This window comes from Lepidochelys kempii, chromosome 4 (assembly GCF_965140285.1).
Source record: "Lepidochelys kempii isolate rLepKem1 chromosome 4, rLepKem1.hap1, whole genome shotgun sequence".
NCBI lineage: Eukaryota > Metazoa > Chordata > Testudines > Cheloniidae > Lepidochelys > Lepidochelys kempii.
Window position 1 is genome coordinate 124,998,355 of NC_136383.1, and position 26,620 is coordinate 125,024,974.

The window sequence follows — 26,620 nt, forward strand, 5'->3', positions numbered from 1 at the left end:
TGAGGAGATTGCCACAGCTAATGGATTAAGAGCCATGAGTGTCCCAATTTATTTTATTTACAAAATTTGAGTGAAACTTACACTTGCTCATTTATTCAATTGACTTTTCATAGGCATGTGGTGAACCTGCTCATTTTAGTGTATTTCTAAATTAGGCAGACACTCCATATTTATAGCCAATATACAACCAACATTACATGAAGGAACAAGTGCAAGTGAAATCTATTACTTTTTATTACTTTCCACATACATAATTAAAAAGTCACTGAACACACAAAGAAAAAGGACAGAATGAATCTGAGTGAACATATGTACAACAGTCCAAATATTAGATTTTTTCCATCTTTAAAATCAAGTCATCACAGATTTTTGTTAGTTCATCATTTTCTTTTGCCTGTTAAGAAGACAAAGAATTAGTGAGTCAAGAACAAACTGCAACTCACATTCATATCACAAAATTGCAGTCACAGGAGTCATAGCACCTTTGGTGTTGTGTGGAACAGGAGTTCCATTACAAATGCTCAAATTCTGTAAATGCAGTAAAGACTTGGAACAAGGCATCCTAAGGAGGCATATCTTGATTAGATTTTAAAGGGACAGCTACATTACATTGTTTCCTTAACTTTCCAGGCAGTGTCTAAAATTTAGACTGTAGTCTCTACTGTTAAGGACTATTGTTAGACTGTTGTACACCCTTTTGTAAGTTCTCTTTACAACTAAATAGAAGATGCAACCATCAACATACCTATTACTGGTGCCTGTTTTTCCACTTCCTAAGTGGCTGAAGCAATTCATTATGGAATTATGTTTATAGCATGAGTGATGCTGGTTCTTTAGATCATAATGCATCTAGAACGGATGCAGTGCCATCATATTTAAGCCTCATTCCCAGGACAAGGTGTACTGTTCACTTTCAACCTGAACCTATATTTTAGTTACACCCTTTCAACAGTTCAGCTAGTATCCAGTCTTGGAAGTCTATATATTGTTAGTTACTTCTGAGGCCCATCTATGCAAATGAACCCATTATTCACAATAGATCCCTCTACAAGGGTAGATGGATTCCATCTCTCAGTATCAAAGGGTTCTGCCATACCAATATTTGAGACATACAATCAAGACTCCTATTTCACAGTATCAGCGGGTAGCCATGTTTGTCTTTAAGGTACCACCAGACTTCTTGCTATTTCACAGTGGTATTCCTGAGAACACCAGTTCTGATGCTAGTTTAGAACGTAGCTTATTACAAGTTTAAAACCAGTCAAGTAGCAGATACTTAAACTGACCTTTTGTTCAAGGCTTCTTTCTAGAGACTGTACCCTCATTTGTTCTTTACGCAAAGTAGCTTGCAGTGCTACAGACTCCGTCTTGGCTTTGCCCCGTACCTGGGCAATCTCTTCATTTGCTCTGGAATGAAAGTGAGCTAATGTTTAAATCTGACTTAATTCAAAACAGCTAGCAAGTTACGGTCTGAAGTCAAGTTAGGTTCTTCCACTTTAGAAGTGGTTACAATATTTCTAAGAGAGGTTTTGAGATTGAGATACTAAAGTGAAATCCTGGCCCCATTGAAATCAAGGGGAGTTTTGCTTGTGAATTCACCCTACGTATAAGGTAAACATGAGAGACTAAGAATGAGAAAGTACTCACTGATGCAGTTTTTCTTCAGCATGTGCCTTCAGTGCTTGATATCTCTGCTCTTCCTTCTTAATCCTTGCAAGATAATCTTCAACACATTTCTTCAGAGCCTCTTCATTCTATCCCAATATAATTGGAGAGTTCAGTTAGTGTCAAGGTGGTTGTTTGAATTTAACCTCATTACCCCATAGGCAGGCAAGACTCTACTACTGCAGGGGTTTTTTTTTTTTTTTTTTTTTTAAAACAAAAGACCTGTTCAAGAAAACAAATAGTTAAGGGTATAGTTGAATGTCAGATCTTTCCTCGACACCCACCCAGCCACTTGTTCTCGCCCACCTCTGTTTAGGCTCACTTATCTTCAAAATGCCGACAAAGGAGAAATTCATCCTAGTTTGCATCCTCAACTTTGTCTCTTTTTCTCTCTTCTCTTATCAAAAGCCACCATGTTCTTGAAATTTTCTCATTCTGTGCCACTTCTATTCGTTCAATCAATGTACCACCTACTCTGGCTCAAAGTAAGGCTAAATCAACTCTCTTCCAGGAAAGGCAGAAGATGATGGGGAAAATTCAGGATTTGGACCCTGCTGCAGTTGAATCAAATATTAAATATTTAATACCACGTATGAAACCATGCAGTGCAACAAAAGCCACTACAGTGAGATGGGAGGAGAAAAGATAAGTCATTTTCCCCTGAGTGAGACTTTAGGGCAAAAAGGCCTGGTCCGCCTTGGTTTGTACAGTTCTGGCACAAGGGAGTTGTGATATAAAAGTTAGGGTCTCCAAGGGCTAATGTAATAGGCAGACTTCTCCTGAACCTGAACCAGATCCTTCTAGTAGAAATGATCTTGGCCCTTGTGATCACCTAGTCTGACCTCCTGCGGCCTCGGAACCTATGAATAATCCAGAGACAGGCTCTCTTTGGACACATATCTAATCTTCTCAGAGTCACTCGTTCAATTGTTCGTGATAGAAAAGGATAGGACACTGAGCTAGTCACATTTTGATGCAACTCTCAAGACAGCCAGGAAGATGTGGAGTACTTTCAGTTAAAAAAACAAAAACAAATTTTTTTTAAACCATACTTACTGCATTTTAAAACATGACTTGAACCTTGTCTACCCTAACTACTAACATCTTTGAGACCTTAACCAGCCACATTTCTAGGGGGAGTCGAATTTTGACTGTGACCACCTAACACCTAGTGTAAAGTGAGGTGTTCTAGAATTTCAGCTATTTCCCCAGTCTCAACAGGGCCTTAGTCTTGTTTGGGATTTGGGAGCACAGTACCAGTGTCACTCCATCATCTTACTTTGCGATAACCTTCTAAAGCCTCTTTCTGTTTTTCAAATCGTTTGAAGAGTTCAGAGAAAGACTTCTCCATGGAGTTCAGATCTGACAGAACTTGCTGTTTCTCCTCCAGCATCTTCTGGTTTTCCTTTTTTGAAAGCTCTTTCTGTTTTTGGGCATCCTCTAAAGATGAAAAAAAAAAAAAAATACAAGAGGGCTGGGTGTTTTTTGTTTTTCTTAAAGCAAAGCACCCCCTCATCCCAGTTACTAAAGACACAGGACCAGACATTACTGTAGCATAATGAAACCGTTACTTCTTATCTCTACTTACGAAACCTTTAATTCTTATCAGCACACGCAGCCATATTACTTTTCCTGCAGAATTCTCTTTAAAGGACCAAAGGACAAGCATCGAAGAACTGTCATTCTTGTAAATATGAGTCTTCCTTAATTAAGGATTTAATCTAAATTATGCACAGCTTTAGCATGCTTACTTGTAAAAGGATGACTAAATGTATACCCCAAATTAAACAGTAATAGGGGAAAAAAAAGCCATCAAGGTTAAAACAGAGTAAAAGAAGCTGTTAAGAGGCAAAGAGGCAGCCCTTTAAAAATTGGAAGTCAAATCCTATTGAGGAAAATAAAAAGGAAAAAAAACCTCTGGTAAATCAAGTATAAGTAGGCAAGCCAAAAAGAGCAACCAGCAAAAGACTAAACAGCAAAAATAAATAAATAAAAGTACATCAGAAGCAGGAAGCCTGCCAAATAATCAGTAAGACCACTGGACGATTGAGGTACTAAAGGAACATTCAGAGAAGATAAGGCCATTGCAGAGAAGCTAAATGAATTCTTTGCTGCAGTCTTCACTGCAGAGAATGGGAGGGTGATTTCCACACCTGAGCCATTCTTTAAGGGACAAATCTGAGGAACTGTCTCAGACTGAAGTCAATAGAAGTTGTTTGGGAACAATTGATAAATTAAACAGTAATGTGTGATCAGGACCAGTTTTGAAGGAACTCATATGAAATTGCAGAACTACTAACTGAGATATGTAATCTGTCACTTCTGTACCAGATAGCTAAGGTGACACCAATTTTTAAAAAAAAGAAGACTCCAGAGGTGATCCTGGCAATTATAGGCTGGTAAGCCTAACTTCAGTACCAAACAAATTGGTTGAAAATACAGTAAACAACAGAAATATCAGACTTGGATGAACACGATTTGTTGGGGAAGAGGAGAGATGTCTTTTGTAAAGGGAAATCATGCCTCATCTATTTGGATTCTTGCGGGGGGTGGGGAAGGAATCAACAAGCACGTCGACAAGGGTGATCCAGTTGATATAGTGTACTTGGACTTTCAGAAAGCCTTTGACAGCGTCCCTCACTAAAGGCTCTTAAGCAAAGTAAGCAGTCATGGGATAAGAGGGCAGGTCCTCTCATGGATCAGTAATTGGTTAAAAGACAGGAAACAAAAGGGTAGGAATAAATGGTCAATTTTCATAATGGAGAGGAATAAATAGTGTCCCCAAGGATCTGTTCTGGGACCAGTGCTGTTCAACATATTCATAAATCTGGCAAAAGGGGCCAACAGTGAGGTGGCAAAATTTGCAGATGATTCAAAATTACTCATGACAGTTAAGTCCAAAGCTAACTGAAGAGTTACAAAGGGATCTCTTAAAACTGGGCAACTGGGAAACAAAATGGCATATGAAATTCAGTGTTGATAAATGCAAAGTATTGCACATTGGAAAATATAATCCAATCTATACATACAAAATGGTGAGGTCTAAATTAGCCATTACAACTCAAGAAAAATCTTGGGGTCATTATGGATTGTTCTCTGAAAACTTCTGCTCAATGTGCAGTGGCAGTCAAAAAAAAAAAGCTAACAACGTTAGGAACGATTAGGAAATGGATTGATAAGACGACAAAATATCATAATGCTACTATATAAATCCATGGTATACCCACACCATAAACACTGTGTGCAATTCTGGTCATTCCATCTCAAAAAAGATATAAGAAATGGAAAAGGGCAACAAAAATTATTAGAGGTATGGAACAGCTTCCATCTGAGGAGAGATTAAAAAGACTGGGACTATTCATCTTAGAAAAGAGATGACTAAGGAGTGGAGGGGGTATGACAGAGGTCAATAAAATCTTGAATGGTATGGAGAAAGTGAATAAGGAAGTGTTATTTACCACTTCATGTAACACAAGAATGAGGGGTCACCCAGTGAAATAGACAGCAGGTTTAAGACAAATATGAACAAATACTTCTTCACACAATGCACAGTCAGCCTGTGAAACTCATTGCCAGGGATGTTGCAAAGGCCAAAACTATAACTGGATTAAAAAAAGAATTAGATAATTTCATGGAGTATAGGTACATCAATAGACAGTCAGGGATGTAACCATGCTTTGGTTTTCCCTAGGCCTGACTGACAGTTACTGGGACTGGATCACTTGATTGCCCTGTACTGTTTGCTCCATCTGAAGCATCTGTCATTGGCCACTGTCGGAAGACAAGAAACTAGGTTAGATGGACCATTGGTCTGCCCTAGTATGGCCGTTCTCATATTCTTATGGACTCAAGATGCAAGCTTTTGGCTGACATGTTAATCGTTGCCTTTGCAGTTTAGAACAGTAGAAACAAGAAGTGTCCACCAGAGGGTTCCACTGACATTTGGTCAGAAGTGATATGGCTGTGTGTGATCTACAGAAGTGGAACAGATTATTGTTCTCATTTAGTAGCAAACTGTTGAATTGCTTAGTAAGCAACTGGAACTTGTAACATCAATGGACCATCTAGAATTGAACAGCTACGAGCCATATTGTGGCCATTACTGTGCATGCCTCAGTTAGGTACAAATCAGGCACCTACCTTGCTACGTGCATGTGTCTGTACAAGTCAAGCAAACATGTAAGTACCCCAGTTGTGTAATTAAGATGCATACAACTGTGCACATTCTACTTTAGAAATCTGTCCATAAACACATTAATTTGTCTAGCTCTGATCTCTGTTCCAAGGATTCAGTATGATACAAGTGTAACATGTAATGCAGTATTGACAGCATGACTAAAGTACTAGATATTCTTGTGTCAAAGCCAGCTATATATTTAGTGAGCCCTTCAGGTCTAAGCAAAAGCCCATCTCAAGCAGTGTTCCATTTATTCAGTATACTTACCCATCATTTGGGTTATTGTACCTTCAAACTCTGCAACAATTTTTCTAAAAAAAACAATATTGAATATACATTAGAGAAAGCAATCAAAAGCAATAAATCAAGCTGTATAATTAGCAGGCACTAACCCCATTTCCAGGTATTCCATATAAAGCCTGTCATACTTCTTTTTCCATTCTAAAACTTCCATTTGCTTTTCTTGAACCTTAAAAAAAAAAAAAAGTTCTACATTTACTTAACAGGGATTGAGATAAACGGACATTCACAACAACCTGAAGGGTATCTTAAAGAGGTGTTGACAGAAGATAAAATTTTCCCTATGGACACTATTTCATAAGTGTCAGTTATGGCAGAAAGCTCTAGTACTAGTCAGAGACAGACCAGTAGACTGGGTGATGTAGTGTTATCACTAGTCTCATAGTTCATTGTAATATTCAACACTTCTCAATCAAAAAGATTCACACAAAAAATTGTTTTAAAGCAGATTACAAGTGACCTTCCCATGCTATCCCTGTACACACAGCACTGGTGTTTGTTGCATCACACAGCAAGACTAAGTTTACTATTTCTTCATACATTGATCACAGACTGGTTTTTTCCAAGTAGACTTCCCCTAATTTGTGATATAGGCATCTTACTCCCACACTGTTCGCGGTATTAAACTATTGACTCTCTCAGAATGCAGCCAACTCTTTTAATCTATTCAAGTCAATGTTAATTTGCAGGTTGAATCAATCTGTGTTCACACAAATTTGGAGGGAACAAGGATAACCTTACATTTTCAGACAAGTTATATTAAGATGGAGTTACAGTTGAGAAAAAACACATTAGCTATGTAGGAACTATCCTAGTAGCAAGCATTATAACCCCAGGAAATTCAGGCTTAGTTTAAAATGGTTGGCTCTCTTTTAAGTTATAAGAAGCACAGTTAAGGCCCCCAGACAAACATGACTCTGTCCTGTAGTGAAGCCATGCAATAACCATGAAGTTATATTTGTGTTTGTTGCTCCAGATTAGAAGAAACTGATTTGAAAAGATAAGATTCTTCCCCTCGTGTTGTCACTATAGGGCATTTTAAAAATAATTTTAAAAAAATTATTTTTTTTTAAAAAAAAGTCTTCCTCCTTCAGAGAAACTCATCAAGAATGGTCTTTTCAGGGCATCCATCATTTCTTGTTCTTGTCACAGTACAGTACTATAGTTGGGAGGTGCCCCCACCTTACCCCACACAGGCACAGCCCACTGGCACTGGAGATAACGAGGCAGGCAAGGAGGCTGAAGGTGCTGTAGGCTAGAAGCACATTGAACAGCAGCAGCGGCAGTTTCCCCTACTCTGCAAGCACCAGGGGCGGGGGGGCTCAACCCTCGGCCTGCCCACTCCACCCCTTGCACGAAGCCCCCACCCTTAACCACAACTTTAAATGGAGCATGTTCTGTAATCGAGCAGGGAAGTAAGATCGAAACAACGTGAAGCGAGATGACGTTACGTGGGGAGTTACTGTACTTCAAAACCTGAAAAGGGGGGTGGGGGTAGTGGGATAACAAGTGTTGAAATAGATGCCCAGTATTTACTGAGTAACTCAAAGAGGGGAATGCTTGCATGTGTTGGATCATATTAAAGAAGTTCTGTATTAAAATCACAAATGAGTTTGATTCCCCATAGTTTAAATTCCAGGGTATTACTAATTAAGAGGTCTCTTGATTTTTGGTACTGTTTCTCTTCCTCTGTGTATGAAACTTGCAAGCTTCTAATTGTGTTAGTACATTCTAAGACAGAGTCTGTTCTCAAAGCAATTCTTTGTAACAACAACTACTCAGAGAGACTCAAAGCAATACTCTAACAGAAACAGCACCTAGAGACTTTCCGCCCTTTTGTTGTATTCATCTCACTTTGTTAACAATTGTGATTAAAATAGAGATAGAGGATGTATGTGGATGGATGCTTGGTGGGGATAATAACGGAATGATCAGGGAGGTGCCAGCCTAAGAATCCAGTGTCCATCGGTGGAAGAAGGCATCAAATGGAAATAAACAGAGGACCCCCAGAGGGCAGACTGGAATCCACCCAACAGCCTCAAGAATGGGAGAACCAAAGAACAAGATAACATCTGGCAGCACGGAGCCGTCAGGATTGTGACATCTGCTGATTGATTCAGCAACAGCATGATGAAGCAATTCCCGTAGACTGGCATAGGAAGAAATTCCTATAAAAATGGACTCTAGAAAGTGAGAACTTTGGGGTCTGATTCTGCAAACCAACTTCCAGCAGCATCAGATGAGCATCTGACAAGGCCCTGCTCCCTCCTCATATCCAGGCCACCTGGCCAGTGGCTTGGCATGAGCAACTCTAAGGCTGGTAACTAGGATAACCTTGCAGAACCTGTGAGAGTGTGTATGAATAAATATGAAATTGAATGGATTGTTATAGCTATAACTAACTGCTTACTATGATTCTTTCTGTATTCACAATAAATGTGGCATTTTGCCTTTTCCCCTTTAAGATGATCCTGCTGGTTTTTATTTTATTGGTATAACACAAGTTATAATGACACGCCTTTTCAAAGTAAGTGCTACATTCCTCAAGGCTTTTTAAGCTCTCTTCTTACCTCTAGTTTAACTGTTTCAACAGCTGCATCCATATCTTTTTGGCTATATTTCAGCACTTCTATAATAGCGTCAACTGCAGTGTTGGTTGGCACACCAAAAGGAGAGAGCGGTGAAGCGTTACTGGTTGAGATATCTGGAATTAGAGGAACTGTATCCTTTGCGGAGAAGAAAAACAAAAAGTTTGAGTGGCTACCACATCAGCTACACTAGAATCTATTCAGATTATTGCAAGTTATTTTAACCCCAAAGCTATCCCTATAAACTGCTTAGTCATTTTTCTAGCTTGATAAAGAGATGTGGTAATACTATAGCTATATTGAGATGCAGCGCACTGCACTATTTGCCTATTCATGAACAGCAGACAAAGAAACAGCTCCCCCCACAGCAAGTTAAGCATTACTGCTAGGCAAACAGACCTTCATCCACATAAAGAGTTATACAAGGACAGCCAAGTTTAAAACTTTACATTTAATTGTAGAATTTGGCACAGAGTGCTGCTTATTCAAGAAGCAGAGGAACTACAGTGAAAACCCATTTCTCACCTTACATGGGTTCAGCTGTATGAAAAAAGAATGCTTTGACTGAAATGGGAATCTGAGCTGCCTCTAGGGACTGAAAGGCAACATGCAATAACACCAGTCTAGGAGCCCACTATCCAAGAGCAAGCCTGTTTTAGTGTTTAACATCAGAAACACTGTAGATCATTAATAGCGCCAATTTTCAGAGATTGGATCAATGCTATTAGGCATCAGAGAACCATTTAATCAAGTTTAATCTAAAGGATCATGCACAAAAATGCTTCTCATCACACAAAGTTTTGTAAGAATTTAGCTTAAGGTTATGGTAAGCAAGCGAGATTTCCCCCGTTTCCCCCAAAGGACCAGTGCTTAGTGCTGGAATTTCCTCTTTATCCTGAATTTCTGTACTCAGACACACAATATCTTAGCCTAATTTTAAGCCAAAAATTAAATATGTTGAGATTGTAACATTTAACTGCTCTCTAGGAAGACATAGTGTGGAAGATACTAGGAAGAGAAATTCAGGGTGTGGAAGACACTTTTGGAGATTTGTTTTTAATTGCCAGAGTAAAACAAAAGCGCCAACAAAAATGTTATTATATAGCACAATTATAGGACAGTGACTCTGATGTCAAAACAAGCTTGATAGAAGCCTCCTCACCAATGATAACAGTTCACTTAAACATTAAAAAAAAGTTAGTTTTAATACCCAGTATTGGGGCTAGAAACTATTTTAAATATGAAGATCTTGTGAATAGGCCAACTGCCTCTTGAGCACCCCTTCATGGCCTGAGATTACTCTGCAGGTACCTGGCTCTACTAACAGAGCCATCACACTCAATCAAGCTACCTAAACAAATTCTATGGTTCAGCACAACCCTCCTTGGGGATTGTTTTATCAGAGTAATCAAAAATAATAATAAAACAAAGTCCTCAAACCTCCATCAAGGCTGCAATCTGCATTTCCTGCTGAGGGTGTCTCCTAGGTGTTCCCTACCTGAAGCCCTTTTCCCTACGGCTCAGGATTTCATGCTGGAACTTGCTCACTCCTAGCAGTCTCTGACTTCCATTTTACTGTTGTCTCTCTCCCTGAGCACTCCCCTTTCTGAAGCTTCCTGCTGCTTTTTATAAAGGAATCGGCTCCTCATATACAGCTGGTTCCACTAACTAATCTCCATATCCCATCTTTGAGGTGTGGCCAGCAGGGCTAGTTGTACAGGACTGGCCAGCTAACTAACTTTAACATTCAGTTTTAAATTTCCAATTTGGAATATCATGGGGTTCTGATCAAAAACCCAAATAATCTGGTTCTGTGGATCCTGCCAAGACTATGCCAATGTGACCTGTGGAGGGCAGGCTGCAAAAGGGAGAGCAGATACTCCCAAGACTGGTGGGAAACACTGAAGTTTATCTCCTCAACCAGTCACAAACCATGCTTCTGATTCCCCACTAGTTATCAAGAAGCAAAAAGGAAATCACACAGCCCTCTTATTTCATTCCAGTTCTCTGGCTCCCAGTCAGCACCTAGTCCCAGTACAGTGAGAAGTTTAGTTTTAAAACTACTCACATATACAAAAAATGTTCTTCTGACCCCAAAGGGCCAGCCACGTTACCAGATCAGTACAATTTGGATCTTACCCAAAATACCAAGCTGCTGGTCAGTCCTTTATGGGGGAGGGATAGCTCAGTGGTTTGAGCATTGGCCTGCTAAACCCAGGGTTGTGAGCTCAATCCTTGAGGGGGCCATTTAAGGATCTGGGGCAAAAATTGGGGATTGGTCCTGCTTTGAGCAGGGGGTTGGACTAGATGACCTCCTGAGGTCCCTTCCAACCCTGATATTCTATGATTTAGTGTCTAAACCTAAAGGTTTATTGTAAGTGGGGGAAGGACCAGAAGAGAGATGTATATCAGGCTCCTAGCAGTATTGGTGATTTTGCTGGCTTGAAAGTCCCTCTGGAATACATCCACAGCGTGGATGGGTCATTCAGTCCTTTATTCAGAGTTTCAGTTTGTAGCAAAGTTCCTCCAGAGGTAAGAAGCAGGATTGAAGCCAAAATGGAGAACATGCAGCTGCCTTTTTACAGTCTTTTGCCATGTGGCTTGTGCTTCCTTTGTTTCAAACAAACTGCCCAGCACATGGCTTGGAAGCCTTTTCTGTCCTTAGGCATGCCCTTCATGCCTTGTTGATTCATAAGGTGTATCCCCATACCTTCTCTCAATGGGTCAGTTGTACAGCTGATGGTCCTTAATTGGCCATCAAGCAGACTAGGCAGTACAGATACCAAACTGTCTGGGGGTGTCACCCAGAAGCATAGCACAAGTTTGAAATACAGACATACATATCTAGAACTCATAATAAACACATACATCAGATCATCAGATCTGGCAAATTATAACATTTTTGCAGATACCTTACATGGCATATCTGGCATAACTCATTACAAAATGGATATTCATAATATCCTCAAGTGTACCCCAGATTCAATACATCATCACAGCTCCTTTGTCATTTTAAAACTCAGACAACCTATATGTATTAAGCCATTTAAAGTCTCTTGGCAACACTTGTAATGCCATTCACCCAGTGAATGCATACGTCCTGTTTGAGGGTACTGGCAATTGTAACACCAACACTAATCCACAGCAGTGCAGGAACACTAAGCAGGCAAGAAGTTGATAAAGGTTGTTTATTCTTCCCACTCGAAGAACTCATCCAAAAATCCACTAACATGAAAATTGACATGTTTATGATTTACTTACTGGAGCTGGGAAAGTTCCCAGAAGATCCAGTCCTTTAGGCTTTTCTTCATTTTGAAGAGATTTCACTGCAGGCTTTGGGGTTTCCAAAGGCAGTCTACTGAAGTCAGAAAGAGGACTAAAAAAAACAAAAACAGTTAAAATGAGAGTGTTCAAAACCAAATTTATGTGCTATAATTTAGATTAAAATCTACACTTACCCACTTTGAAATGGTGCATTGACTACACATGAGTTTATTGTTCCAGGGGCCAGCTTTTTGGGGCTGTCTCTCAGTAGAGGGTCAAACTTCAAATACAATGACTGCTTCCTCAAAGCAGACTCTTTAAACTGGGGAGAGATAGGGGAGATATTACTCACATTGAAGGATATGTTACTTTGTAGTATAGCCAACTCAGAAACTTCAAGTGGTGTGTTCTCTCCAGAAGATAGGCTTAGTCAAACCTCAGCCTTGGCTAGACTACCAACAAGGACAGCAGCTAATTATAGGGGGATCATGAGAAAGACTGAGCTCAACCCATTGTCTCTATCTACTCATGAGATGGTACATAAAACTGCTACACCCAACTGGGCCACATTTGAACCTACAACCTAGAGGAGAAAGGATTAGATCTTATTGTTCTCTCCCCACCCCTAACTCTTGAGCCAACAAGTTTAACTGCTTAAATATCAGATACTTACTGAGGATGTACCGAATTGTTCCAGGTAGTCTATTTCTATGCCCATTCCTAGAACTGGAAAGGGCAAATATATTAATAAAAATGATTTAATACAGTCATACAGTTGTTAATAGAGCAGGATGGAAAGTGACATTGATATGAAACTGATGGAAAGCAAAGAGAAACTACTGTCCCCAGTTAGATTAAGTTATTAGCAGGAGAAAAGAACCCTGAACTTTAGCCTAGAAGGGAAAGAGTTCGCATTTAAAAAAAATAAAACAAAAAAACCCCACAACCCCACTGCTCTTCTTAAAACTCAGGTTTATTTATTTGGGGACGGAAGGAGTTAACACGATTCAAGTGTCTTGATGTAGTTGAAAAGCTAGTGCACATCTTTAAGTTTAACATGGAGGTATCCTCAAGAATGGACACACTGCTCTTCTATGAGCTCTGTCCTTTTAGTATATCATTGACAGTTCAATCTATGCAGATTTACACACAGCTGCTATTACCATAGTCATCGTTTTCCAAAATGATCCACCAACCCAAGTATTAAGAGGTTTGTGATAGATTGTAAAAGGGGAACCAGTAAACTTAATGTGCAATGATAGACCTAGCCCTCTAGTTTTGAGCGTAAACAATCTTTTGAATTATGCAGCATACTACAGAAGTTTTTATTTTTTAATAAAATTGCAATTCTGCACTTGATTTCTCTGTTTAAGGTATGAAAATGCAGAAAAGCTATTTGTACCATAACAAGGACAGGGTGGGTCCTATGGGTTTGTATGAAGTAAATGTAGTATCAAGATTGTTCAATAGATTTGTGTTTTGTATAGTGGGCACTTTGGTAATGTGTGGTTTTATGACCTGAAAAGAATAATTCAACATAAAAGTGCTTTTCTAATGTTACAACCAGCCAAGTGAAACCCATTAGAAACTGTATCATTGTCACCAAAACAGGCGAGGTGGTATTGTTTGGATTGTAACTGGATTTGGCACCTGGTTATTTAGTGACTATTGCTTGACGGGACAATGTCAACAGGAAATCTAGTCAGTTTTTGAAGGGGGAAGGAAAAGGAAAGAGTATTTTTGGATACTCCACCAGCTCCGACAACCCTGCCAGTTTTGGTGGCTTTAAAGTTACTCCTCTCCCCCCTCCTTCAACTTTAAAAATAGCTATTGGGTAGTACTTGCAAGAAGCAAACAGTCAAAGAAAACTATTAGAGGGAAACTGACCGTAAACAATGCTTTCAAGTGTTAAGTGTAAAAAGTCCTCTTTAAACTTCTGTCAGTTTCAATAATCTTAGGAAAAGTTACTGGTCTGAATTTAAGAATTGTCCCTTTAAAGGTAGGCAGGATGAAACATTAAAAACTAGAATTGGTAATGAGATGTATGTTCCTGTAACTTAAACTGAAGTAGCAGAAAAACAGCATACAGAGCTGTTTTAACAGCATGTGTGTCCAGTTCTGTTGCAGCGCCTTGCTAAGAGCAACTGCTCTTACCTTCTGTTGAGGGTCTGAAGTACTCTTCAGACTCAGTGACTACTGTTGGATCATTTATATCAACTGCCATTTCAGTTTTCTTGCAATTGGCTTCATGTTCTTGGTCAGCCAAAGGGGATGTTCCACTGCCAAATAAAGGCAAGTTATCTTGACTGTGGGCATCAACTGGTGAGGTATTTGAGCTTGTTTTTTTCTCCTGGAAGGCATACACACACTTAGTTTGTAATATGGAACATTGGGAGTATGACTGGCATAGTGCATTTATGGCACTTAAAAACGTTAGTGATGGTTAAATCAGTTTGTTACACAACAGTTAAAAGGGTTGCTGAAACAGAATCCATGGGGAAGACTGCAACAGCAGCAGGAATTTGTTAACCCAACACATTGTGTTAATCCTCATCAAGCAGAACTGCATTTTATCAGATTCCCCACCCTTGATTTAAGTTTTTAGCCTGAGCACTTTATGCTGTCAACTAAAATCAAGATATTTCAGATATTCCGTGATACTGATTTGATCCCTTCAGTTATGTCAGGCTGAGTTTATGGATTTGGTATTTGGTACAGACAGGGCCCAACCCCTCTTTCATTGGTTTTTAAAATAAACTTTGTTTTCACTAAAGAAGTCTGAGGATCTGTAAGAGTTACAGTTTTAGACTGAAAGGCATGCAAGAAGGGGAGAACAGCAACTTTATTAGAAATAGAAAACTGCTTTAACATAATGGTTTTACCTAGAACTGGATATCTTAAATATAGATACACATTACCATAGTTAGTTCTCTTGAAGATTCCTCTTCAATTTCTGCTTGAACTACAAATTTGTCTTCATCTTCACTCAGTTTTTCTTCAGGGAAGCTACTAAACAAACGGTTAAAGTCATTGTAATCTAGTCAGTTGTAAGGTCTAAACATGTTCCTAGACCTGGCTAAGAGTCATTTAGGCAGAGGAAGCTTGTTTGACAGCTTGCCTCCCCCCTCAGCCCACAGCTAATATAGTGGTCTCTAAATGGCAACAAGCTCTCCATTAACAAAAAATCAGCAGGTAAGACAATGAATTTACATACTTCTCCCATGAAAGCTAGAATGCTATCATGGATGCATAGAAAGTCATGACTGTCACAGAATGGCCAAACAGCCTTTTCCATTAACAAAAAACAGGGAGATTAGATTTAAAGGAGTTTCTACTTCTGTGAAAACAGCTCTGTTGGAGTTAAACCCCAGAACTCATAGGGTTCCCACCCTCCCCTTAACAATGGTCTAATATCCGTAGTAACATTTTTATAGGCACTCCATAAAGCCTCACTGTAGCAGTCCAAAACTTTAGCTGATGGTAGTGTAAATTTAATATTTACCCTAAGTTTAACAGTAATAGGTGGCTCTGTATGCTTGACCAGGAGAGTGAACACGTATTACTCATTCTTATCAAATGAAATGAAATAGAGTCTATTCTGGATAAACAGCTAGTTGTTTCCAATATGTTCCATAGTAAAGTCGTTGGCATGTAGTGGTTAAAACTGGACTTCAAAACTCAACACCCTACACCCTAAAATTAACTAGGGGAAGAAAGCTCCAGTCCCTTGATATTACTACTTTTTCCTGCAGCTCCAGATTTTGTGAGAAGCATTTATATTACAGACCGTGTTCACAACCAGAAAGCAGTGTGAACTCCCTACTATAGAATAATAGGATGAACAAGAGGGTCATTTCTTCCTTGCTAGCTCTTGTCCTGCACCCCAAGAACATTAGGGTTAGGTACCAGAGGTGAAGTGAGAATTGATTTTAGGCTAAGAGTGTAAAACAGAACAATTGTCCAGTTTGTTCCGCTCCCTGCTACTGAACCAGCCATTATCTGGTAGCTCTCCAAGCTTTAACATCTACAATGGAAGGAATGTGACAGATCAGTGAATGGGAAACAGGGTAGATATGTTTATTTTGAAGGAGGGGCAGGGCAATGTTGAAGGGAGAGCAGGCACACAGATCTGATGCTCTTATCTTTTATTTTTTGAAGCAAGGACAGAGAGAAGTATTTTTAAAATTTGTTGACTGTCAACCGAAAAATTCTGTTCAGAGGCACCAGCACAGATTTCTCAGAACTGTACAGATTTCTGCACCCACAAATTTTTGGCATCATCTTGCCCTGAAAAAAAGTCTTTGAGGCAGTTCTACAAGTTCAATTAAAGATTTACTTACTGAGCTTCAGGCACTATTTCTTCAGCAGTCTCATCTGCAACAACAATTCTGTTAAGCTGCTCTGGTGGAAGAGATTCCCTTTTTGGTAAGGTGTTATCCTGTTCCTCTTGCTGATTAGCTTTTTCGGTGTTGGGTTTAGGGCATTTGGGTGAGCTAGAAACTTTGGAACCTCCTCCAAATGGATTAAAGTTTGGATCATCAAATTTGTCCCAGTCAAAGTTATAAGATGCACTGGAAACAGGAATATCACTTTCTGTTTTACTCTTGCTTTTTGCCTCAGAGTTCTCCAATGTTTTCCCTAGAGCTATAGCGGTTTTCTTGGAAGGAGGCTTAATTCCAGGTCTTTTACCTAGTTTCCTTGGAGGTGGCCTTTTACTAGCTGTGTTATCAGTGAAGTCAAATTCTAGTTTCACAGATTCGGCTTTGGAGAAGCTAGCCTCTTCTTCAGGTTTTGACTCTTTTGTTGAAGTTCTTTCTGCTACTGGAGAATTCTGTAGCTTTGATTCCCTAGTTTCGAAAGGATGTGTTGTATCAGAGCTGTTAGGATCAAAGGTGTAGGACCCTTGTACAGGTGGTGGAGAATTCTGTGTTTGTGTTGATCCGTTGGAAGAATTGGTTTTGCTGACTTCACCAGAAGTGGGCTTTATATCCAGTTCAGTGTCATTAGGAATTGGTTTGGATTCATTACCAGACACCACGACATCCATGAAAACAGTCTCTTTTGTCACACCAATAAGGGTGTCTGCATTTAGATTTGTACTCTCAGACACTGCAGCAGTAGGTGGGGAAGTAACAGGAAGGGTATCATCCAGTGACAGAGAATTTGTATCATTTTTCTCAGAAACCTTTTCAGGGTTGCTAGACAATATAGGAGACTTTTTTAGGCTCTCAGGAGAATTCTGCATCTGAGAGGAACTCTGGAATGGATTGATGTTGTTTAAGTTATCAAAATCAATGCTGTATGTACCACAGCTTTTCACTGGCATCTCATCATCTGGATAAGGAACAACACTGGCTTCCTCCTGCATTTGTGCATCTTCTCTAGTAATTTTAGTGTCAAATTCTGTTACATGTTGATTTCTGTTACACAAAAATAAAGTCAGTGTTAATTTATAATTAGCCATTTTAAGACACCATTTAAAAAAACAGTTTTCAAACTCATATGCTGGAGTTTGCAAAGCTTTATGCTACACCAAAAGAGTTGGACATAAGAAGGCTGAGATCACCATAAAAGCAAGAGAATTTGTCTGCTTTCTAAAGAGCCTACCACCCTGGTATCTTACTGTTCAGGGATTAGAGAAAAGCCAACAAAACCTCTCTTAAAGAAGTCAGTTCTCCTCCACCACATTGTGCTCATATAGAAACACACTGCTGAGTCCCCTTCCTTTTCTCCTCAACCCCACATAGGAATGCTTTACAAGGGAGGCTGAAATTCAGGGCATAACTCTCTGGATAGGCTGAATATGTACTGCAATAGTAAAGAACCAGTAGTACTGAAAACCCCTACAGAACTTAGATTCAGATAATGGTACAGATTCCTGGACTACTGTAGATATTCACACAGGGTTTATAAGAATGGGAGTGACCATCAACATAATGTATCAAGTTATAACATGACTCACTTCTTCCATTCCATCCTTTGCTTTCTCTGGTCACTGCTGATTTTTTTTTTTTTGGCTGTCTGTGAACACTCCCTTCCCTCCCCCGCCATCTATGAAACATGTATGCCAGAATTGCATAGACTGCTCTGAATACAGAAGTTGAATGCTAAGACTTACTAAAAACAGAGAGGCAAGGAAGAACACAGGGGGTGGGGGGAGAAAGAAATGACTGACTGCTGTAAGTGAATAGATTATAGAAAGATTATGCATAATCACGACAGACACATTCTAATGTTATGTTCCCAAGTCACCCCTGAGCTCAAGTTTGCTTATTTGTAGCTCATGTACACATGATAGAGCATTAAGACATTACTTCCTGAAAAAGTATTTCCTCCCATTGTTTTGCCTCTTTTGCAAAAGAGTACAAAAAGTTATATGAATGCCACACACACAAAAGCTATACAGCAAAACATAATTAAAAGCCAACCAGTTAAAGTTCCAGCATGACAAAGTTGGAAGCAAGAAAGGATACAGTTCACTACGATCTCCCCACCCTGTGAGTCTCTTCTCTGCAAGACTTGTTGTCTAAGTAATCAGACCCCTCCCATCCTCTTTCAGTACTTAACCAATAAGAGCCTGAGAACTATGCACCACAGTGCTGTTCTTTGAAAGTTTCCGTCTGCAGTACTTTCTTCCTCTTAGTCCTAAAATAAGTCCTCATACTCCTTACCACAACACAATACTAGACTGCAGCAACACAAGCGTTCTCATTGTAGCATGGAGAAAGGGAGAGGAGATATACAACAGCAGGGGAACGGACTAGATGACCTGCTGAGGTCCTTTCCAACTCTGATATTCTATTATTCTAACAAAAGCAGTAGCTCTTGAGATGCTGTTACTTGTGCCTGAATCATGACTGTACAACACCATCAATAAATGTTCCACTTTGCCATTGTAAAAGTCACTTAATCCCTACATGTCAGACCCTGACATTTAGAGACATAGGAGCAAGAAGTTTAGTTGACATATGAATTACAACTAAGAAATTAGTGACCATGCCTAAAGATCTAGAATCAAATACTGCTGTTCAGTTCAGAGAGGCTGCGTGGGTTTGAGATCAGAATTTGACCACTAGTCAAAGATTACCCAGTTCTTTTTTAGCCAGCTTGGAGATAGTAATTTTCTGAAAAAAGAACAAAAAATGCCATACAAGTAGGGTTTATAAGCGATTAAACAAATTAATCACAATTAATCACGCAGTTAAACAATAGATTATTTAAATATTTTTGGATGTTTTCCACATTTTCAAATATATTGATTTCAATTACAAAACACAGAACACAAAGTGTACTGTGCTCACTTTATATTATTTTTATTTCAAATATTTGCACTGTAAAAAAGAAACAGTATTTTTCAATTCACCTCAGACAAGTACTGTAGTACAATCTCTAACATGAAAGTTGAACTTACAAACGTAGAATTATATACAAAAAATAACTGCAAAAAATAAAACAAAGTCCACTCCATCCTACTTCAACCAATTGCTCACACAAAACAAGTTTGGTTACAATTTGCAGGAGATAATGCTGCCCGCTTCTTATTTACAATGTCACCTGTAAGTGAGAACAGGCATTCACATAGCACTGTTGTAGCCAGCATTGCAAGGTATTTACGTGCCAGATATACTAAACATTCATATGCCCCTTCATGCTCTGGGCACCATTCTGGCAGATATGCTTCAATGCTGATGATGCTTGTTAAAAAAATAACGTATGCATTAAATTTGTGACTGAACATTCTGACATCTATTTCATGTTAGAGCAGTCTCAGATGATGACCCAGCATGTTCTTTGTTTTAAGAACACTTTCACTGCAGATTTAACAAAATGCAAAGAAGGTACTAATGTGAGATTTCTAAAGATAGCTACAGCACTCGACCCAAGGTTTTAAGAATCTGAAGTGCCTTCCAAAATCTGAGAGGGACAAGGTGTAGAGCATGCTTTCAGAAGTCTTAAAAGAGCAACACTCCGGTGCAGAAACTACAGAACCTGAACCATCAAAAAAGAAAATCAACCTTCTGCTAGTGGCATCTGACTCAGATAATGAAAATGAACATGTGTTGGTTGGCATTGCTTTGGATTGTTATTGAGCAGAACCCATCATCATCATGGGCACATGTCCTCTGGAATCGTGGCTGAAGCACGAAGGGACATATGGATCTTTAGTGCATCCGGCACGTAAATATCTTGCAATGCTGGCTACAACAGTGCCATGTGAATACCTGTTCTTACTTTCAAGTGACACTGTAAACAAGAAGCGGGCAGCATTGCCTCCTGCACATGTAAACAAACTTGTTTGTCTGAGCGATTGGCTGAACAAGAAGTAGGACTAAGTGGATTTGTAGGCTCTGAAGTTTTACATTATTTTGTTTTCGAGTGCAGTTAAGTAACAAAAAAAATTCTACATTCGTAAGTTGCACTTTCACAATAAAGAGAAAGCACTAAAGTACTTGTATGAGGTGAATTGAAAAATACCATTTCTTTTGTTTCTCATTTTTACAGTGCAAATATTTGTAATATAAAGTGAGCACTGCACACTTTGTATTCTGTGTTGTAACTGAAATCAATATACTTGAAAATGTAGAAAAACATCAAAATATTTAATAAATTTCAACAGGTATTCTATTGTTTAACAATGTGATTAAAACTACAATTAATCGCGATTAATTTTTTTGAGTTAATCGTGTGAGTTAACTGCAATTAAATCAAGAGCCCTACTTATAAGTGAGTACCACTGAAAAAAATCTTAGTCATGTACATGTATTACAATGGTGTAGTCTAAGGGCTTGTCTTCCCAGCATTGTTTTATAGGTATAACTCAAGCATTGCCTCTAGTCAGACTCCTTTGACCAGTATCAGTGAAAGCATTGGGACTAGAACACGGGAATTACTATTGTAGTACTATTATAATTACTAGGGTATTTTTGCTCCAGCTATGTAGGCTCCCCTGTATCATTTTTAATTGCAGCACCAGATTGCTTTACTTGTACAATTTAGAACTTGTTGATAAGTATGAAAGTGTCAGAGTTGATTATGCAGACAAATTTCTAATGGGAGATAGTCGTCCTCAACATATATTGCATTCACAAACCAGTCACTCTTAATAGCCTTAATTATTTGCAAGAACACTAAGTGTATTACTCACGCAGCACTGCTGGATTCAGACAGATGAAGGTCTCCTAGAACTTCAGTACAATCGTCTAGTGTGAAAGTAGCATCAAGTTTGTTTTCCATACTAGGACTCAGGATTCTGTGAGTCTGAGGATCCCTCATAGGAGTTTGAAAAGTTACCTTTGAGGTGAAAAAAAAGTAGTTTCTGATTGAATATTTTTAAGCCCCCAACAATACATACATGATTTTTTCTCTTAAGAGCGAGGCCCTGAAAGCGTGAGAAGGAAGAGGCTAACATAAATGCAGACATACCTTCATAGCTTTTGCTACACTTTTTGGTGGCAGATTTTCTTTCTGTGATGGACGAAGGATAGAAGGTCTCCCTGTGGACTCTGGTGGCGGGAAAAGGAAGGAACAGCTTTCTGCTGTTAGATCATCACTGATGTTTTCGCCATTTAAAATCTGCAGACTCATTCTAGAAAATAAACACATTTACATGCCCACAACGTGAATGAGAGGGTGTTGACAGACAGCTGTGCTTTCAGATAATTGGCCTCTTAACAGTCAGCCTGGCATGCTAGTGAAGAAAGACTGTAACAGCCACAGAACTGAGTTTTACAACTATTCTAAATCCTTATGCAAGTTAACATACTACAATACATTGAAAAAGCAGATACATACAATATTACATCAGCAACTCTGCTTTTAAACACAAAGTGGTCACAAGTTCTCTTCTCTTCCCTCCCCTCCCCCAAACCTGACAGGTATGTGCAGTCATGCAGTTGTCATGACATTCAAGCTATGCGTAGCCACAGTTTTTGCAGGGGAAACAGAATGCCTGCAAAATTCCTACATTTTATTTATAATGCATCATGATTAAGCTTCCAGAATCTCCTTATTTGAACAGAGTTTTTAATAGTTAATGTTCTGAAATGGTACGGAGGACATAAGCATAATATGCATTTCCTCCCACTTTCTCAGGATGTCAGTTATTCATCCCCCTCAAATATAAATTGTGACTCAACAGTTCAAGCAGACATAATAAGGCACATAGAACCATAGGGTCCTATTTACATAAATAATATATATAACATTTTAGCATGAGAACCAGAAGAGCTTTATAGGGAATATAATTTTTCCATGCAACGTTACTGTCAACATTAAAAGGAGCTTATATACAGCTCATCAGACTTTGTAGGCTGATTTGTTTTACGAGTGATCTAGGGGAGCACAATTTATAGTATGCTTACTTTTCAGTGGGTTTTATATCAAGGACAAAAGATAGAGAAGTTTAGAGCACAGTGAAAGCAAGTATTCAAAAATTATTATAAAAATCCTAATGTTTTTAATGCTGGCACTGGACTCTAACTCTGGCGATTTCTGACAGACACTTTTCATTTGTCTGTCTTTTTGTAGGTATGATTGTGATAATAATTACAGATGCCTAGTATTACTCTTGAATGTTTAAGAACTATCTATGAGGGTTTTTTAAAAATGGAAAGGTATGCAAGAAAGTTTAGCAGGATTTAAAGCATGTCTGCTATTTTTTTTAGTCCTCATCTTGTTTTAAAGGGACAGTGTCAACTGAAACTTTGCCCCCAAATTACAGCTCTGAGAATCTTCAAGGGAAGTTAACCTCACTGCTTTTTGTCCAAGCCAAAGGGGGGAGGGGGCGTTAACATGCACACAAACCTGTGAGCAGCAGTGAACTGAATTTTTAGAGTTGTAGTTGTAATATTCTAAGTAGTCAGTGAATAAAATAGAAAGTATAAGATAAGATTTAAGTTGACAGCATCCTTTTAATACCAGATCTCTTTACACAACAAGGACCATTCAGAGACTTCTTCACTTATTCAATGTAGCTGCCTTTGCTCATGCTGGAAAAGTTAATAAGACCACTAAAAAGACATATGATGTGCACAATAGGGATCCAACATCGAGTTAAAGATACTATACACGCACACACCACATATATCTAGATTTCCATACATTAGCAACCACTGCAACCATTTCTACTTTCTGAAACAAAGTCATTGTAAATACTTGATATCTGAAGTAGTGTTGCAGAGAATAGACTACTTTAATGTAAGATTTGGTTGAGAACACAAATTAGTTTTCACAGCAATTAACTATAACTTGATCCATTTGCATAAATATTAGTATACCATGAGGTACAACCGCATAAGAATGGTCATGTGTAAATGTGATTGAGTTAGTATGTGAAAGCCATCACTGAGTTTTCCACCTGATAAATATATAAATCTCAACTATTTAACATTTAATTGCTTTAGGTTTTAGTGAAGGATATAATTAAGTGCATTGGTGCCAATCTGCAATTGCATATGCAGAACTGTCACTATCATTAGATAAAAAGGTCAACTCAGGTTTCTCTGTATGCCTCAGAATGCACAAAACCTGAAATTAGAAGATGCGCAGCTAAAAACTGTTTAGTAGTAATTCATTTTGGCATATATGTCAAACTTTAAGATCATGGCAACAGCGTACCCAAATACTCACACAGTTGTGCATACTTAAAGTTTGCATTGAATATTCAGCGTAGAGAGAAGAGACTAGTGTGGAGCATTATGAATAATGCCTTCAGTTCTTCAGCAGAACACAGGACATGAAGAACAGGTAGCTTCAGTGCTTTGCATGGCCAGTGTTCTATACTGGCATGTGCATGTTGTCTATGTTCAGTTCATAGAACTGTGGTTCTCAACCCATGGACCACTTGGGGCCCAATCAGCACACAGCTACAGCCCATATGACATCCTCGGGGCCATACACGTAATATATATTGTGTGGATGTGGTCCACATAACACATAGAGAGCTGGATATGCAGCCCACAATGATAAATAGGTTGAGAATCACGGTCATATTAACATGGATATTTAAAGATTCCTTGGGCACATGTGTAAAACATACCACATTTTTTTAAACCTACATTTTATTTTTTTGCAATATTGAGCTCTTAGATTTAGCACTCAGTAAGAGCCTAGTCATTGGGATGACCATAGCTATGTTAAAAAAAAATACCAGCATTTAAGTTAGTAGCAAATGTAAATGAAAATCAATTTTTATTTACAACTAGAAGACATGATTGCCAGGCTGATTTTACTCAGACTTCCCAGCCACAAAAAGGCATCCTGTTTCGTAAGTTACAGCCCCACAGGCAAGTCTGCGAAAGTAACACATAACTCAAAGGAAAGGTCTGAGGGTGACACAGCCTCACCAGGGAGCAGAGGAGATCCCGGTCATGCCACTGCCAAGTCAGCTGATGATTAAACCCCCTGCCCCTCCCCCATGCCCCTGTCACGCATTTCAGGGGAACAAAAGAGGGCCTTTTTCTGGTGAATCACCAAGACATTCGGTTACCAGCAGAGCCAGGAATGGAGCAGCGGCTCCCACACCGGGCAGCCACAGACGTGGCCACTGAGCTGCAGCAAGGGGGAAGGGAGAACAGCCTAGAGAGATTGCAGAGTAGCAGCCGTGCGAGTCTGTATTCGCAAAGAGAAAAGGAGGGCCTGGGGCACCTCAGAGACTAACAAAGTTATTTGAGCATAAACTTTCGAGAGCTGCAGCTCGCTTCATCGGCTTAGACTAGACAGAGGGAGAAGAGGGGGCGACGGGAGATTGGGAGGCTTAGAGGCCGACAGACGAACGCCCCCCCCCCCCCGCCGTATTGTCAGGACACCCTCACCGTCGCGTCAGTGCACGAGCCAAATCCACCCGGCCCAGGGAGTCGCATTAGTTCCCCCCCCCCGGCCCCGCACCACACCCCAGACTCCCTCAGCGGGGAACCCACAAACCCCTCCCCTCCCCGACACCTCAGCGCCCCCCACACCACCCCGCCAGCTTCCCCGCAGCTGGGGGTGGGGGGGGCTGCTACCTGCCGGCGAGTTCCAGGCCTGAGGCCCTGCCTGTGCGCTCGGCTGCCCGAGTGTCTCCCCTCTTCGCCCCGCAGCCGCTCTCCCCGTCACCGGCAAGCAACCAGCCGAGCCCACTCGCCGCAGCCGCGGCCCCCGCCTCAGGATTTCAAATGTCAACGTTAGCTCGACTCTGCCAATGACAGGCCAGGAGCCAATCAAGTCAGAGGTGACCTCGGTATGAACAGACCAATCAGAGAGGGGGCTGGAGGAGGGGCACCCAGCCGATAAAAGCTCCCCAGAACTAAGCGATGGTGCGTGCGGCATGCTGGGAAATGTAGTTTTCTAGGGATGAGGGTGGAACACGAGAATCTTTTCATCTCGCTCCCGCTGGCTAAGCACCAAATTCTCCCCACTGGCTTCAGGGGCTGATGTTTGTGAGCTCAGGAAAGCTAATGAGAGACCTAAATATATTCTGCTTCAAATAAATGTTTCCTACAAGAAACATGCTGTATATTTACTAATAAAGAGCATAGGTCACTGAAACAGCCCCACAACTGTCTGTATTACAAACAAAATTTAACTTGGGCAAATAATTACTTTAATCCTACACAAATATTATTTTAAAATCTTACTGCAATATAAATACTGAAATTATCTATTTCAAGTCCCAATGCTGCAAGGATTCTTATGCTCACATGGGCACAAATGCCATAATAAGTTGTAGGTGGATCACTGCACCTGCATCAACCAGGGATTCAGTCCCTGGACATGCATAGGACTTTGTGTGAGCAAGGGGTCTGCACAAGTGGGTCCCTTTTGCAGGATAAGGACCTCTGGTATTTATAAAACACCAAGCCAATGCTACAAAAAACTTATTTAATTCTGAAAAATGTAAATGTTAACAACAATGACATAAAACATTGCTCTGGAAATAACTGAATAAAATACTTTTGAAATGACTAACATAAGGCCCAATCCTGCAATTCTTACTCACATGAATCTCACAGTCAACCTGTGACCCTCAATGCCATAGGATGTTGTGAAAGCCAAAAGTAAGTGGGTTCAAAAAAGCATTAGATAAATTCATGGAGCATAGGTCCATCAATGGCAATTAGCCAAGATGGTCAGGGAGGCAACCCCATGCTCCGGGTATCCCTAAAGCACCAACTGCGAGAAGATGGGACTGGACTCAAAACTGCGCTGTTCTGTTCATTCCCTCTGAAGCATCTGGTGCTGGCCACTGTCAGAAGAAAGGATCCTGGGCTAGATGGACCATTGGTCTGACCCAATAGGACTGTTCTTATGAATAACCCTTACTTGTGTGAATAATCTGGACATGCAAGCTATCACTTTAAGAGTGTGTGTGGAGGGAGGAAGTTCCAGGTCCACTTGCAGGCTAGGTACCTTAGTCATCTGGGATGGGGAGCAGTACCATAGTCAGTCTGAAAAGAACAAGGGGAAGGTGAGTTGTGCCTCTCTGTCTTAGGGAACAGCTTTGTCTCTCTTTCGTTCTTGTGTGTTATCATTCTGAATTCTAAGAAATAAAGTAGTGTTAAGTTGCAAACTTCTAGCAAGATAACTTTACTTGTTTATCTAACTTCTCTGTGTTTATGCCATAAACCACTCTGCAAAGGGGAAATTTTAC

The 26,620-nt window shown here is 39.8% G+C and overlaps 1 protein-coding gene across 6 annotated transcripts; it reads right to left on the reverse strand.

The window, feature by feature from the left end:
- Positions 1 to 216: 216 nt before the first annotated feature.
- TACC3 (transforming acidic coiled-coil containing protein 3) lies at positions 217 to 25,151 on the reverse strand. 6 transcript variants are annotated; one of them, XM_073342758.2, is made up of 16 exons: positions 24,996 to 25,151; positions 21,418 to 21,580; positions 21,140 to 21,285; positions 16,335 to 17,414; positions 14,913 to 15,003; positions 14,149 to 14,344; positions 12,668 to 12,720; positions 12,189 to 12,316; positions 11,992 to 12,106; positions 8,713 to 8,868; positions 6,235 to 6,311; positions 6,110 to 6,153; positions 2,945 to 3,105; positions 1,648 to 1,754; positions 1,287 to 1,407; positions 217 to 394 (listed from the first exon to the last, which is right to left on the reverse strand). In XM_073342758.2, the coding sequence occupies exons 2-16, from the start codon at positions 21,577 to 21,579 to the stop codon at positions 329 to 331; spliced, it is 2,703 nt and encodes a 900-aa protein (XP_073198859.2). In that variant the 5' UTR covers position 21,580; positions 24,996 to 25,151; the 3' UTR covers positions 217 to 328. The 6 variants fall into 6 exon arrangements, 5 of the variants coding, with proteins under 5 accessions (XP_073198859.2, XP_073198858.2, XP_073198856.2 ...); XM_073342757.2 differs by lacking the exon at positions 24,996 to 25,151 and having other exon boundaries at positions 14,913 to 15,000; positions 21,418 to 23,179; XM_073342755.2 differs by lacking the exon at positions 24,996 to 25,151 and having other exon boundaries at positions 21,418 to 23,176.
- Between the last annotated feature and the right edge of the window lie 1,469 nt (positions 25,152 to 26,620).

Coding starts and splice junctions, on each gene's coding strand:
- TACC3 (XM_073342755.2), bottom strand. CDS start 21,597: ATGTGTTTATTTTCTAGAATGAGTCTGCAGATTTTAAATGGCGAAAAC. Junction 3,106..6,109: donor TACAATAACCCAAATGATGG/GTAAGTATACTG, acceptor TTTCATCTTTAG/AGGATGCCCAAAAACAGAAA. Junction 1,408..1,647: donor GCTGAAGAAAAACTGCATCA/GTGAGTACTTTC, acceptor CTTTCATTCCAG/AGCAAATGAAGAGATTGCCC.